Genomic DNA, 13,775 nt, shown 5'->3' with positions numbered 1-13,775 from the left:
TGCCTTGCATTAAATACATACTTTTTGTTCTCTCTCTCTCTCTCTCTCTCTCTCTCTCTCTCTCTCTCTGCCCCCCTCCCTCCCTCCATCCCTACCCCCCCCCCACACACACCATTTGATTTTGCCACTTGAGTGTTCTCTCTCTCTCTCTCTCTCTCTCTCTCTTACACACACACACACGCGCACGTGCACGCATGCACACATGTGTGCATGTGCGTACACACATACACGCACATGCACATGCACATGCACACGCATACACACACGCATATGCACACACATGTTCACACGTGATGGTTCTGAGCCTAGATATCCTTATATACAATACATAGTCCTAGAATTTTTGTTGTTGGATAAATAACTTTTTACTTCTTTAATTTCCTATTGTTAACAGGGTGTTTAATGTTACAATGTAGCTTTCCTTGCCACATTACCACTTGATTGATAGCTTTTACCTGATTATGCATTTTTCAATGTGAAGATAGTTTTGCTACATATCACTTCGTTTTTAATTTCAGCTTATTTAGATATGATTTTAGTTTATTTAGATACAAATAAGATAAGATGATGAATTATTGGGATAGTTTGATGGAGAATAGCATATGTGTCCTCCCCCACTATCATGCTAAACCAAAGTTTGATGGATGATAGCATAGATATAATACCACATATGATCCATCTAGGTGGTTGGTTACTCCCCCAATAGCCATGTGTAAAAGTAGTGTGTACTCAACTTTTGTGTACCCTTGCCCTAGGGACCATAAGGTAGGACATGTACACCTGGCGTCGTCTAATCAAACCTTAGAGTGTAACTCATCGCATAGTGTTGGGCTTGTAAAGTTTTATAGGCCTTAAATTTTCTTTGTTCCTTCAATGTCTAGAGTACGCATAGGCTTAGGCAAGATTCACACATGTCCGGACAAGGGGAGGGTGACGCAGCATTGAACATCATTGGCACAAATAATTGGACAAGGGGAGGGTGACATAGCATTGAACATCATTGGCACAAATAATTGAACATCATTGGCACACATATTTGTTTCGTCCGGCTTTGGTAGTGACTGGCCACCAAGAAAAGTGAAAGTTTGAGAACCCCATCTCTTGTTCATGTAATGAAACGTGTAGAAACCGCGGCCTTGTAATGTATAGTAATGTGTGAAATACATCAACACCCGAACAAGATTTCTGAGCGAAAGCGTATTGCAGAATACAAGGGTTGTCATAAATTTATGAGTCATTCCAAGTCTCAAAAAAAAAAGGTAGGCTCCATGCACGTAGAGAAGGGTCCGTGTTACAAAGACAAACTATTTCATCACGTTTCATGTTACTACTATAAATATTTGGACACAATCTCTTACACACCACTACTGTCGTTCAGTGTCTACCCTTTCTTATTTCGTACATCGTTTTCCCTCACAATGGAGCTCCTGAACTTTGACATACCCTCCAGCCTTCCCTGCTCTTTCCCCGTTGCATTGCACCCTCAATATGAATTTGTTAGAGCCCAATGCGACCCTTGGATCTTGTGCATCGTTCGACCCTCCTCCGACGCTGCTAGACAATTCATTATCGACTGCCTCTTCCCCGCTTTCTGCTGCATGATTTTCCCCAAGGGAGATACCACTCGTCATGTCCTTGTCACCAAAGTCCTCTCTTGGCTCTTCATCTCGGACACAGATGATGACGATCCCAAAGCATTAGGATCAGACTGTTCAGCGAGCGAGCGACGACACGATACCATTTTGACCATCCTTGCTGCTGGCGTGAAGGGCGTAGCTACGGGAGATGCGGTATTGGATGCCTTCTCCGAAGTGTGGCAGGAGATTTGTAGAGGCATGTCTGCCGTGCTGCAATTTCGCTTCGTTCAAGCCATGAAAGACTACTTCAATGCTGTCAAAGTCCAAGCTACGTATCGCCGGTTAGGCTGTCTCCCAAACGTGGAGCAATACAAACGGATCTGCCGACCAGCGTCGTTTGCTCTCCCTGCCTACATTTTGATGGAATATTCCCTCCATATAGAGCTCGACGCAGAGACATTGCAGAGCCCGGACATAATTCGCCTGCAGGACGCAGTCATTGACCACATTTGTTGGTGCAACGACGTGCTGTCTTGTAAAGTCGAGACTTCCATCGGTGACTACTTCAACCTTCCCTCTGTTTTCTGTGAAGCCACAGCGTGCACTTTCCCAGAAGCCATTCGTCGTGTTGTCGAGGAGATTGAGACGGTGGACAAACTTTGCGTGGAGTTGGTTCATGCGATAGAAGAAGGCGGCCTCATAGAGCAACCAGGGGTACGAAGCTACGTATCTGGCCTGTGTTCATCCATGTCCGGTAACCTCTTCTGGTCTTACAACACTGCTCGCTACAAGAAATCATGCACCAGAGACGGGATTGTCATTGCAGTTGGAGCAGATGCATCCAAGTAGATCTTGGTCTCACCCCTTGTTATGTATAAGAAGCATATGCATCTAACTAAGATCGTGTGGTAGTGTGCTCCAGCAAATGTGCATCACGTTAGTACTTTTCCTATACAATATTGTCCTATAGTGAATTACAAGTGTTGCTCTTAAACTTGTCCTTAACTTCGAGTCAAGTCCCAAGGCATGGAGTATGCCAAAATGTTAGAGTTCCATACATAAATTTCATATTGATGCATATGTAAAGATAGAGTCCATTAAAAGTTTACAGCCTTCTCTTAAGTAACCCTTTTGCAAGCATACTTTTGAAAATTTTGAGCTTTTGAATTAGCTATTTTGTGTGCACATCTAGGAGACTCTCACTGGCATTGATCAATGAACAAGAGATTCAATGCACACAATCTTATTTTCCCACAATTGGAAAGGAGCCAATATCAAAAGACCCTTCATGTGTGTGCACGCGTATTGGGGCAGGGAGGGGTGTGTGACATGCACATGCATGAGTGCATGCATGCGTGCATATGTGTGTGTGTGTGTGTGTGTGTGCATGTGAGCGTGTATGTATGTGTGTATTCTTGTGCATCTGGATGTGTATGTGTGTGGGGAGGGGCAGGAGGTAAGTGGGAAAGGAGAGAGGTAAGAGGGGGTTAGGAGAGTGATAAGGTGGGGGGTTTTGGTGGGGGTACTATGGGTAGATTAATTAGATTGATGTACATACTAAGACTTTCTTGGGAAATTTTTTAAAACCCAAACACGTTGTGTCATTGCTATATTATCCAACATTAATGAGATGCATCAGCTATAAGCATGAACTTTGAAGATGGTTGAAGCGATTACAAGGTCCATTGGATGAATCTACAATGAATATCAAATTTTGGATACTTGAGAACCATAATAAGTTAAAGTTGCATGTTACATACAAGGTGAAGAGAAGTCTTTTAAATAACAAGAAGTTGAGAGTAAATGTTATAGTTTGGATAAAAGCAACGAGTTTGGATAAAATCAATAAACTATAACTTAGACTATGTTAAATGAAGTCAATTAGGAAGTCATGCCTAGGATGTCACTGACCATTCCTCAATTCATATCCCAAAGGTAATCCAATCGGCCTCTTGCAGGACATGGAGGGAATCTGTTGGTCTTCTTGTTTATCATCGGCTCATCCTTCCTCCATTTATCTATTATCCAAGCTACTCAATTTGGTACCCGGGTTCCATCGACAATTGCTTCAATCCCTCAACAAGGAGTTTGAGCAAGAAGAGGTCAATGTATGCCAAACTGATTCTTCGCCTGTGGCAGCGGTCCCTCTCATGGATATGCAAATTCTTGTCATTATGGCAAAAGCACAAGGCCACGCTTTCAAGCAAGTTCTGGTTGATGGGGGTTCTGGAGTCAACATCATCACTCTGAAAACATGCCAAGAGATGGGATGGATGTCGTGGGAACCGGCGCCATTCCTATTCTGCATGTTAGATCAGCGGCGAGTTTGGCCATTAGGGATCATGGGAGTGGTCATCTTGAAGGTGGCCGGAGTTTCATTTGTAGTCTCTTTTGTGCTGTTGAATATGGAGGCTCCAACCTTAGAATACATTGTGCTATTGGGTAGACCCTGGCTGTGGCAAGTGAAGGTCAAACAAAATTGGGAGCACAATGTCATTTTTGTGTGACAAGGCAAGTTCGGGTCACAATGGGTGAAGTGGATCCCCTATCAGAGGCACTGTGACCAGTGCTGGTAGAAACATTGAATATGGGGGATGGCCTAGACGATGACAAAGAAGAGGCATTCCTCAAGGCCAACTTGGATTTGGTACCACTATTTATGGTCGATGTGGAAGGAATTACGGAGCACTATCTTCACCAAAATCCTTTCGCGAGCTCCATTAGCATAGTCCTAGATGAGGTGGCTGAACAACAACAAGTGGTGGCTGGCATGAATTTGTGGGATCTTTTGGAGTAGGAGCGGGAGTTTGATGACCGGATGGAATGAATCACAAGGGTGTAGGAGGATGCGTTTGACACAGTATTTTTGGGGGAAGATGATGCGTCAAAGCCGATGAAAATTAGAACTCTCTTGGTAGTAGAATTTTGAACCATGCTGGTGGCACTACTGATGATTGACTTGTCCGACATGTTTGCCTGGGACTATGTCGATATGAAGGGCTTGGATCCAAATTTCTATGAATATTGGGTGAACTTGAATCCAGATGCATCTTTGACTAAGAGACAAAGGTATCGTATGAATCCGTGTGTGGCTTAATAGGTGCAGGAGAAGTTGGAGTGCCTATTGAGGGTGGGATTCATAGCACCAATTGAGAAGCTAGAGTGGATATTGCCAATTGTCATTGTGCCCAAGAAGAATAAAAAGCTATGAATTTGTGTGGACTATTGCAAGCTGAATGCTACAACGGTACTGGATCCATTCCCTTGGCCTTACATGGACTCAATGCTAGATGAAGTGGCGGGGCATGAGGTGTACTCATTTCTCGACGGGGTACAGTGGCTACAACCAAATCCAGATGGGTCTGAAAGATCAATCAAAGGTTGCATTCATAACGTCTTGGGGAGTGTATGTGTGCACAATGATGTGGTTTGGACTTTGGAATGCTCCATCCACTTTTTAGTGAGCCATGCAGAAAATTTTTGGCCCATATTTGACATAGTTCATGAGGATCTTTCTAGATGGCCTCAGTTTTTTTGGGACATTCACCGAGCACTTGGAGCATCTACGAAAGTGCTTCTAGCATTGTCGGGAAGTGTCTTTCAGTGTGAATCCCATGAAATATGCGTTTGCCACTGAGGAGCGGGAGACTCCTGAGTCATGTCATCTCGTCAGAAGGAATTGTGGTGGGTCCGGCCAAAGTGGCCGTGATCATGCAAGCACCTACACCAATAGTGCCAAAAAGTGTCTGCAGTTCTTGGGTCAGATCCGCTGGCATGGCTGGCATTTGCAATTCTTGGCTCACATGGTGGTGATTCCCCTGAATGTGCTAGCTCATGTGGAGTGAAATGCATTTTTGTGGATGGAAGAGTGCGATAGGGCATACATGCAACTCAAGGTTCAACTCTTGCGTGCACCAGTTTTGATGTCTCTTGACTGGGAGAAAAGTTTTCATGTGCTCGTCAATGCTTTGGACCGAGCCACTGGCAGTATGCTGATGCAGGAGGATGTTGATAGATGGTATTACCCGGATGGCTTTTGGCAGCTGAGAAGAACAATAACATTACTGGACAAGAAGGACTGGGAATGATCTATTCCGTCAAGAAATTTTGGCATTACCTGTTTGGATGACCCCTTGTGTTTCATGTTGACCACTTCGCATTGCTATACCTAGCAAAGCAGCACAATCTCACAGGTTGGCTGGCATGCTGGGTGTTGTTGTTGTAGGAATATGATTTCAAAGTCATCCATCGGCTAGGATCTTAGCATGCAGTGGCTGATTACCTGTATCAATTGGAGTTCGAGGAGATGCTGACTAGAGTGAAAGATGAGTTTCCCGATGCTGAGCTAGATGCAATCTTCCAAGCGGATCCAGTCAAAGTTGGGCCTGCGGTGGTTCTAGAAATCGCATGGCCTTGGTATGATGAGATGGTGTCATTCCTAACCACTGGGGTGGTGCCTAAGTACCTGAGTTGATATCAAAGGAAGAGGATGGCATCGCAAAGCCAATCTTTTGAAGTAGTGCTAGGCCAACTATATTGTAGGCATTTGACGGAGGCCCTACTGCTGCGATGCGTTTAGCCTCATGAGAAACATGTTCTAATGGAGGCCTATTGTGGTGTTTTGGGTGGGCACTTTTCAGGTCTCTTCACAGCAAAGAAGATTGTACAAGCAGGCCTATGGTGGCCAACCATGCAAAAACATGCCCGATGGTTCGCAAAGAGCTCTAATCTCTGTCAAAGGTTGGGTCAACCAACAGATCATGATCGGATGCCCCTACACCCCATTTCGCCACTTGAACCATTTCAAAAATGGGGGTTGGTGCAAACCGGTGGCATTGAGGCTTATGCTACTACTTGCAAGTGCTGCTATATTGCACAGCCTTAACAATGATGCCAAGCACAAATAGTCCTAGTGCTAGGAAAATGGGGCTAGAAGAGAGTGGTCAGGGGAGAAGGCGGCAAACCAAGCATCCAAACGACGGGAAATTGATGATGGCACATTAAAAAAAACAAAAGAGGTCACAACTTGTGCCCTGACTGAATCCGTTGACTGTTAGGAACAAGTGCAAGTAGCAAGACAGATGCAAGAAGCATGGGCAGTTTTCATGGCAATTTCCAATTGCGGGCCATTGTCATCTGCTGATGGAGGGAAGAGTCGTAGGTGCACTTCGAGGCTACCTACTGAACATTGATGGGCTGACAAGCTAGTTGACCCTTTCCTTGGAGGCTGTGCACCAGTATAACTTGGGCAACCATAAGCTTGAAGAGCGTACCAAAGCTCTGATACCACTATAATGAGAATTAATGTTTCAAATCCACAAATCAACCAAATCAAGGGGAAGCAAGCACAAGGATGAAAGAGACGACACGTAGGCTAGGTACAATCTCCCCCCTCTAGGTGAGTGGCTCATTATTCAAAAAGCATAAAAGCTCCGAAAAACACATAGAGCCAAAAATAGTTTGTACAAAAATATCCCTTTGCCGAAAATAAGGGATGCACAAAAAGCTTTAGCTTTTAATCCTTTTATCACCCTTCTACCACTAATTATTACCCATGGCATATAATATAAAACATTACAAATTGTGGCACATGGCCATTACACAAAAATCCATGTGACACCTCAATTAGTATCCTCGCGATATCATCAATCTTCATCATGAAGCTCATCACCTATGCTCAAACCATCAAGTGCACATTAGTAACAATCAAACAAATAATTCACCAAATGAATTATGCAATCAATAATCATAAGGCTAATGCACACATGCGACACATGCCAATAAATGGTGCACTTAATGTGACACATTAATAATCACAGATGGATGGTGCACCATGCGACACATTCCATCTGATGGTGCACAAATGTTACACATCATATATCTCACGGATGGTGCACATGATGTTAAAACATACCGTCTTCACGTAGGTGGTGTAGACTAGCTAAAAGGTTATCAAAAAAAGGAATAAAGGCTTGGGTAAATCTTTGGGACAGTTCTAGCCAAGACTAGATGGATTTGTTGGACATTACTCTTCGGTAGTACGGGATGAATGCTAGATAGCCTCAACTTCTGCAACCTACCCTTGACTGTGTTAGACTGCAATGGCCCACAAGCAGAATAGCTCTTGAACCATCATGTTTTAAAGAGAACGTTCACCATATTAGGAAAACCTATTCACAAACTAACCACTAAAGAATGGCAAAACATGGTTTCCCCTAGTAGAATACCTATAGCCAAACAAATATGGAGGAAAGAATCCCCTTATGATAGTGAGGAAACCTAGAACCACAGGTTCAGCAAGGTTTGGAAATCAACCCCATCTAATAGCCTCTAGTAGCATACATTGTCTACAATTAATACAAAGAAAATTAAGAATTTAAACCTTCTATCATCATGGATTTAGAAAAAGCATGTAGGAACACATGGCTGGGAGGCACTGCCATCTATTGTATCGAGTTTACACTTATCATTTTTTTTAATTCTCCATACTAGAAGTTTGTCTCTCTTGCATACGAGATCCTGCTATCTGTTGAGCACAGACGTTTATTGTTTTCTTACATGGTATCAAAGCCTAGGCTCTAGCAAGAAGATTTGGTAGTGTGTTTCTGTTTGCGAACATATTGTGAGAGATGGCTCTACCCGCAAGACTTTGTATCCCACCATTCGGTGAAAGCGAAAAGTTGGACGGCTCAAATTACCCACTCTGGAAGTTCAAAATGAAGGTAATCCTGAGTGCATAAGAGCTCTAGGATACAGCTACTGGGGCAAATGTGAGGTCGGTTGCAAGACCAAACCCAGCCAATGCAGGGCAACATATAGCACCAATTGCGACATAGATTCAAGCATGGATAAGAAGAGATGCAGATGCACTGTCTTCTATTGTTTGCAGCGTGAGCGATGCGGTCATGGCATTGATTCAACATGTCACCACAGCAGAGGAGGCATGGACGGTCTTGAAAAACCAATACGAGACCACGAATCAGACGCGGATCCAGAATCTGGAGAATCAACTCGCAAACGAGCGACTAATGGAGTCTGAAAACGCATAAAAATGCATCACAAGGGTGAAAAACCTGTGCGACCAGATGACTAAGTGCCCTGTAATCAACACACAAACGTGCCGATTTATCTTTCTTTTGAAAAAACAAAATAGGTGCAGCAAACGGAGATGATAAGTGCCGAATATACCCTGCTCGCAAAAGCTACGAGAGCTGTTGTTCCAGCTCGCCCTCCAAGGCTTTGGAAAGCCGATAGGGGAACTTGTTGGGTGGGTCGGACCCTGGAAGAAGTTCTATTTTGTGGTACTCTGGCCGAATTGGAGGGAGCTGTGGTGGAAGATCATCCCATAACATAATGTCCTGATAACCTGTGAGAAGCTTTGCCATCTTCTGTGCCAGATGAGTCACATGTGGTGTAACCCCTTGGTGAGTACTGATGTAAATCATCGCACATTCGGTCCCTTTGCGGATTGCTTGGCGAGCCTATAGGTGCGATATCAGCGGGATTCCATGAATGCCCCGGTCCCCTTTGATGATGATCGGCTTAGGTAGACCGTCCACAATGGCAAGCGTGTCCCGTCGCCAATCTGGGATGGATGCATGCTCCCAAAACCACTGTATGCCAAGTATCATGTTACAGAATCTCAACTAACTACTGATAATTACGGGAGCTAGCACCATAACTTTCCACCCAGCCAACCTTGCTGGAGCGTGAGAGTACACACAGAGAAAATCAAAATCTGAAACATACGTGAAGGTCCCTTCTCATTCTCTCACTAACTCCAACAAGCCCCATCTCTCTAGATGGATCTAGATGCCACATACCATCATTATAGGGCCTTTCCTAATGCATCTTTTTTTTACCCCTCTCTTGGGATACTTTGAAATCCTTTGCCCCTAGGCACATTTCTTGCATTAGGCCCTTAGCCTTAAATCCACCTAGTCTCGTGCTATCAGCCCTCACCTAGGACCTTGACATTAATTCCCTCTCGATCATTTACATGAAGTGCAAACAAATATATTACAAACGTAGATTCTTAAGGGAAATGTCGACTGATTCTTCCGAGGTCATGCCACCTCAGCTAGAGCGTAACATTCCTTTCCTCTTCAGACATCATCGTCCTTGATCATGAAATCTGGGAATGCTCTTTGTAACTGGTATATGGATTCCTAGGTAGCTTTTGATGGAGGCAGACCATTTACTTACCTGACACAAAAACAATGTGTCACATATTCATGAATATGCTTTTTCATCTTTGGCCAAAAGAAATCTCGTTTCACGAGATCATGTCTTCTCGACTCCTGGACGTCCCGCACATGGGCTATCATGTCACTGTTGAATGACTCTCTGCCTGAGATCATTCTGATTAGGTACTACTACCTTGCCATTTCTTTTCAGCATACCATCCCTTATGGTGTATCTTGCATAAGTTTGGCCTTTTCTGGATGCCAGGTCATCCTTTTTGTTTTCCTCGGGTTTTAACACATGAGCCTTAGGCCATAGACTCTTGACAAACTCCTCCACCTTTTGAGTTTCTCTAATCTCAGTCATTAGAGCACTCTCCAATACCGTAAAACTCATGTTATGCATAATGCATGACAACGCATCAACAACTTTATTATCTTTTCCTCTTCGGTACCGAATCGTCAAACTAAACTCCTGCATGAGTTCTGCCCACCTAGCTTGGTGGCCTCTCAAGTCAGGTTGTTTACAAAAATGTTTCAGAGTATCATGATCAACATCCACATAAAACTCTGATCCATACAAATAATGTCGCCATGTTTTCAAAGCATGGACAAGAGCATACAACTCTAATTCATGAGTTGGCCAATTCCTTTGAGAGGGAGAAAGCTTCTTGCTTTCAAAGGCTACTGGCCTTCCCTCTTGAAGGAGAACTGCTCCTACTGCAATGCCACTTGCATCGGTTTCCAGGAACAATAGTTTCTGGGGATCAACTATTTTTAACACCGGTCCCGTGACCACAGCTTGTTTTATGGTGTTAAAACTTTCTTGTTGATTCTGTCCCCATATAAAAGGTACTTTATCTGAGGTTAGATCAGTCAATGGCGATACTATTTCGGAATATCCTTTGATATGCCTTCTATAAAATTGGACAAATCCCAAGAATGATCGCAAAGTGGTCAGACTCTGAGGGATTGGCCAAGTTAGTATCGCAGCGACTTCCATTTCTAGCCCCTCTGGAGTAATTATGAATCCTAAATATTCAAGTCTAACCATACACAGTATAGTTTTCTTTTTATTTACATAAAGACTGGCTTTCCTCAAAGTACTTAACACTATTCTTAAGTGTTCAGGATGCTCAGTAATACTTTTACTAAATACCAGAATATCATCAATAAAATGTACTACAAACTTAAATCGTTCATAAGCATTACGAATGTAGCTGGAGCATTGGTAAGTCCAAAGGGCATTACCAAAAACTCATAATGACCAAACCTGCTTCTGAAAGCGGTTTTATGCACATCCTCGGCTCTAATCCAGATCTGATGGTAGCCACACTTAAGATCTATCTTGCTGAAAATCATGGCTCCATGTAATGCATCTAGCAAATCATCAATCCAAGCCATCGGATACTTGTGCTTAACAGTGATATTATTCAATGCTCTGTAATCTATATAGAGGCGAAACATATCATCCTTTTTCTTCTTTAATATTACTGGCAAAGCAAAAGGTGAGAAACTTGGTTGAATCTGCCCCAACTTAAGATATTCATCCAATTGCCTTCGCACCTCCGCTTCTTTGGTAAAACTCATTCGATAGGGAGGTCGATTTATAGGTTCTGCCCCCGAGATTAGTTCGATCTTATGCTGAACATTCCGCTCTGGAGGTAACCCATAAGGTAGCTCATCCCTAAAACAGTTAGAGAACTCCTCTGCTGTAAGATCAGCCAGCTTGGCCATTTCACCACTTTGCGCAACATCAGTGCTAGCCGAAGAATCATCAACCGGCTCTACTGATGCTGTACAAAGGAATAAAAACTCTTCTTGAGCTTTTCGGATTTCCATCACGGAAACCAACGGTCCCTGAGGTACATATTTCTTACCTCGTAAGACATACAGCACGTTATTCATCTTGAATTGATATACGTGCTTTTTCCAATCAATGGCTGGATTCTTCCTAGAATGCCACGCCTTACCCAAGGCTATATCTGCATGAGCAAGCTTAGTCATTTCAAAATCAAGCTTCTCAGCATAGTCCTGAATACAAAGCTCCAATTGGGTAACCCTTTGGTCCCATACTTCACTTGAACTTCCATCTGCCATCCTGACTATATACGCATAGTTAGATGGGCTAGTCTTTAACTTCAGCCTCTTCATGATCTTGGAGTTAATTACATTGTGAGTTGATGCCGAGTCAAATAACACAATGACATCATGATTGGCCACTTGCCCTTTCATCTTAATTAACTCCGTATCATTAAAGGCTGTATACCCCATTGCTGCGGGCTTAGATAGGATGTTATCAGGTGCACTCGTTACTAGCTTAGCAACAGACACACATAACAAACAAGGTACTGACCTTTGAGAAGATCCCGTTAGCTGAATCTGCATTTGTTCCGCTTTGGGACTTCCCTCCATTTCCACGTCGCATTCTGAGACTACCATCTCAGCCATCCGACGATCCTTATTTCGTGGACAATCTTTCCACTGATGAGGTTGAAGGCAACCAAAACACAAGCCTTCTCTCCTCACTTTTTCTCTTTGCTCTGGGTTTAAGGGAGACTTTGACCAAGCCCCGGCTGCCATTGGCTTTCCTCTTCACTCCAATGGTGGTACTTGATTTAGGAGTTTCAGTTGGTTTTGCCTGCTTGGCTTGACCACTCGACTGAGAACCACTCCCTTTACTAATCCACTTCTTCTTAAACCCAGATTTCTTCTAGTACCCATACTGGGTTCTGACATACGCAAACCCACTTGGCCTGCTTTCTTGTCATCTTCATAGTTCAGGGCTATGCCTATTGCATCATCCAACGTGTTCGCATACTTAGCCCGAACTTCCATTTTAATCCGATCATTCAATCCAAATATGAAATCTTTCACTTGGATTGATTGAGGTAGGGGTTCATCAACCTTCATTATGCTGTATCAAAACTTATCAGTGTATTCTGCCATTGACAAATTTCTTTGATGAAGGTTTCTATACTGATCCCAAGCGCGGGATGCTTCGTCAGGAGGTAAGAAGTGTTTTCTAAATTCCCTTTTAAACCCCTCCCAGGTAGTGGATGCAATACCATCTTTCTGTTGTTTAATCCACCACCGATCCACTACCTCACTAAACATGTGGGTGGCCTCGTGGATTTTCTTGATATCATTTCTGATTTCACAAATTGTGAACGCCTCATCCCATTTGTGTAACCATGTCTCAATGACATCAGAACTACGGTCATTCATCTGACCAGAATACTTTTTCGGCCTATAATTGGCAATATTAGGTACTTTAGCCCTCCTAGGCTTCGAGCGTATGGACATTAGACTCCGGTTCCATTGGAGCCTTTCCTTTCTCATCTCGAGAAGGTCTGGCAAACATAATGTGTATCACTCTTCTAAGTTGAGACTGCCCTGCATTTTCCTGTAACTGTTACAATAATATCTACTGCAAGGCATCCTCAAGTAATGCAATCCTACCAGATAAGGTGTGAACTACTGGGCGTGACACCTGCTAGGTCGGCCGGACTCCTGACTCTACAGGGTCCATCTTGGAAGATCCTTTTTCTGCTTCCATTCAGGTCAATGGGTGTTTTGATTTTTTTTTTTGATAAATAAATAAACACTGCTAGAAACTGTAATTACAAACTGACAATATTCTGACACAATTCCCTATACTAGGGAATACCTGCAATCCTGACAACTACACTGACCAAGCATAATCCAAAATCTGGCTTTTCCCGTTCCGGCAATCAATTCTGACTCAAGCACAGAGGCATATACACAAGCATAATCTGACCCTGCTTTGAACCACAAGCCTACATACGGGCTGGCTATCCCTTCATGCAAGCTGAATATTCCACACAAGCTAAGTTCAGGAAAAAAAACAAAATGATGAAAACAAGAGCAAATGATGTCGAAAGCCCCGTGGTCTGTTCGCTCCAACCACCCGATTTGATATTGTACTAGATCACGACGCCGGATATCAACACTTGCAATATCTGCTAATTTGTCATGGTCCCCTGTGTATACG

At 43.4% G+C, this 13,775-nt stretch overlaps 1 protein-coding gene across 1 annotated transcript; it reads left to right on the top strand.

The window, feature by feature from the left end:
- Positions 1-1,418: 1,418 nt before the first annotated feature.
- On the top strand, positions 1,419-2,697 carry LOC147879955 (microbial Terpene synthase-like protein 13). Its single transcript, XM_087371626.1, has one exon. It carries the CDS (start codon positions 1,419-1,421, stop codon positions 2,424-2,426), a length of 1,008 nt encoding a protein of 335 aa, XP_087227752.1. The 3' UTR covers positions 2,427-2,697.
- The last annotated feature ends 11,078 nt before the right edge of the window (positions 2,698-13,775 follow it).

The sequence above is a fragment of the Dipteris shenzhenensis genome, chromosome 33, assembly GCF_047967505.1.
Source record: "Dipteris shenzhenensis isolate YYH24624 ecotype China chromosome 33, Dip_SZ_1.0, whole genome shotgun sequence".
NCBI lineage: Eukaryota > Viridiplantae > Streptophyta > Polypodiopsida > Gleicheniales > Dipteridaceae > Dipteris > Dipteris shenzhenensis.
Note: the sequence above shows the minus strand (reverse complement) of the source record. Positions and strands in the feature narration are given on the sequence as shown.

Excerpts from the sequence above, each read along its gene's own strand:
- LOC147879955 (XM_087371626.1), top strand. The coding sequence starts at position 1,419 with ATGGAGCTCCTGAACTTTGACATACCCTCCAGCCTTCCCTGCTCTTTC.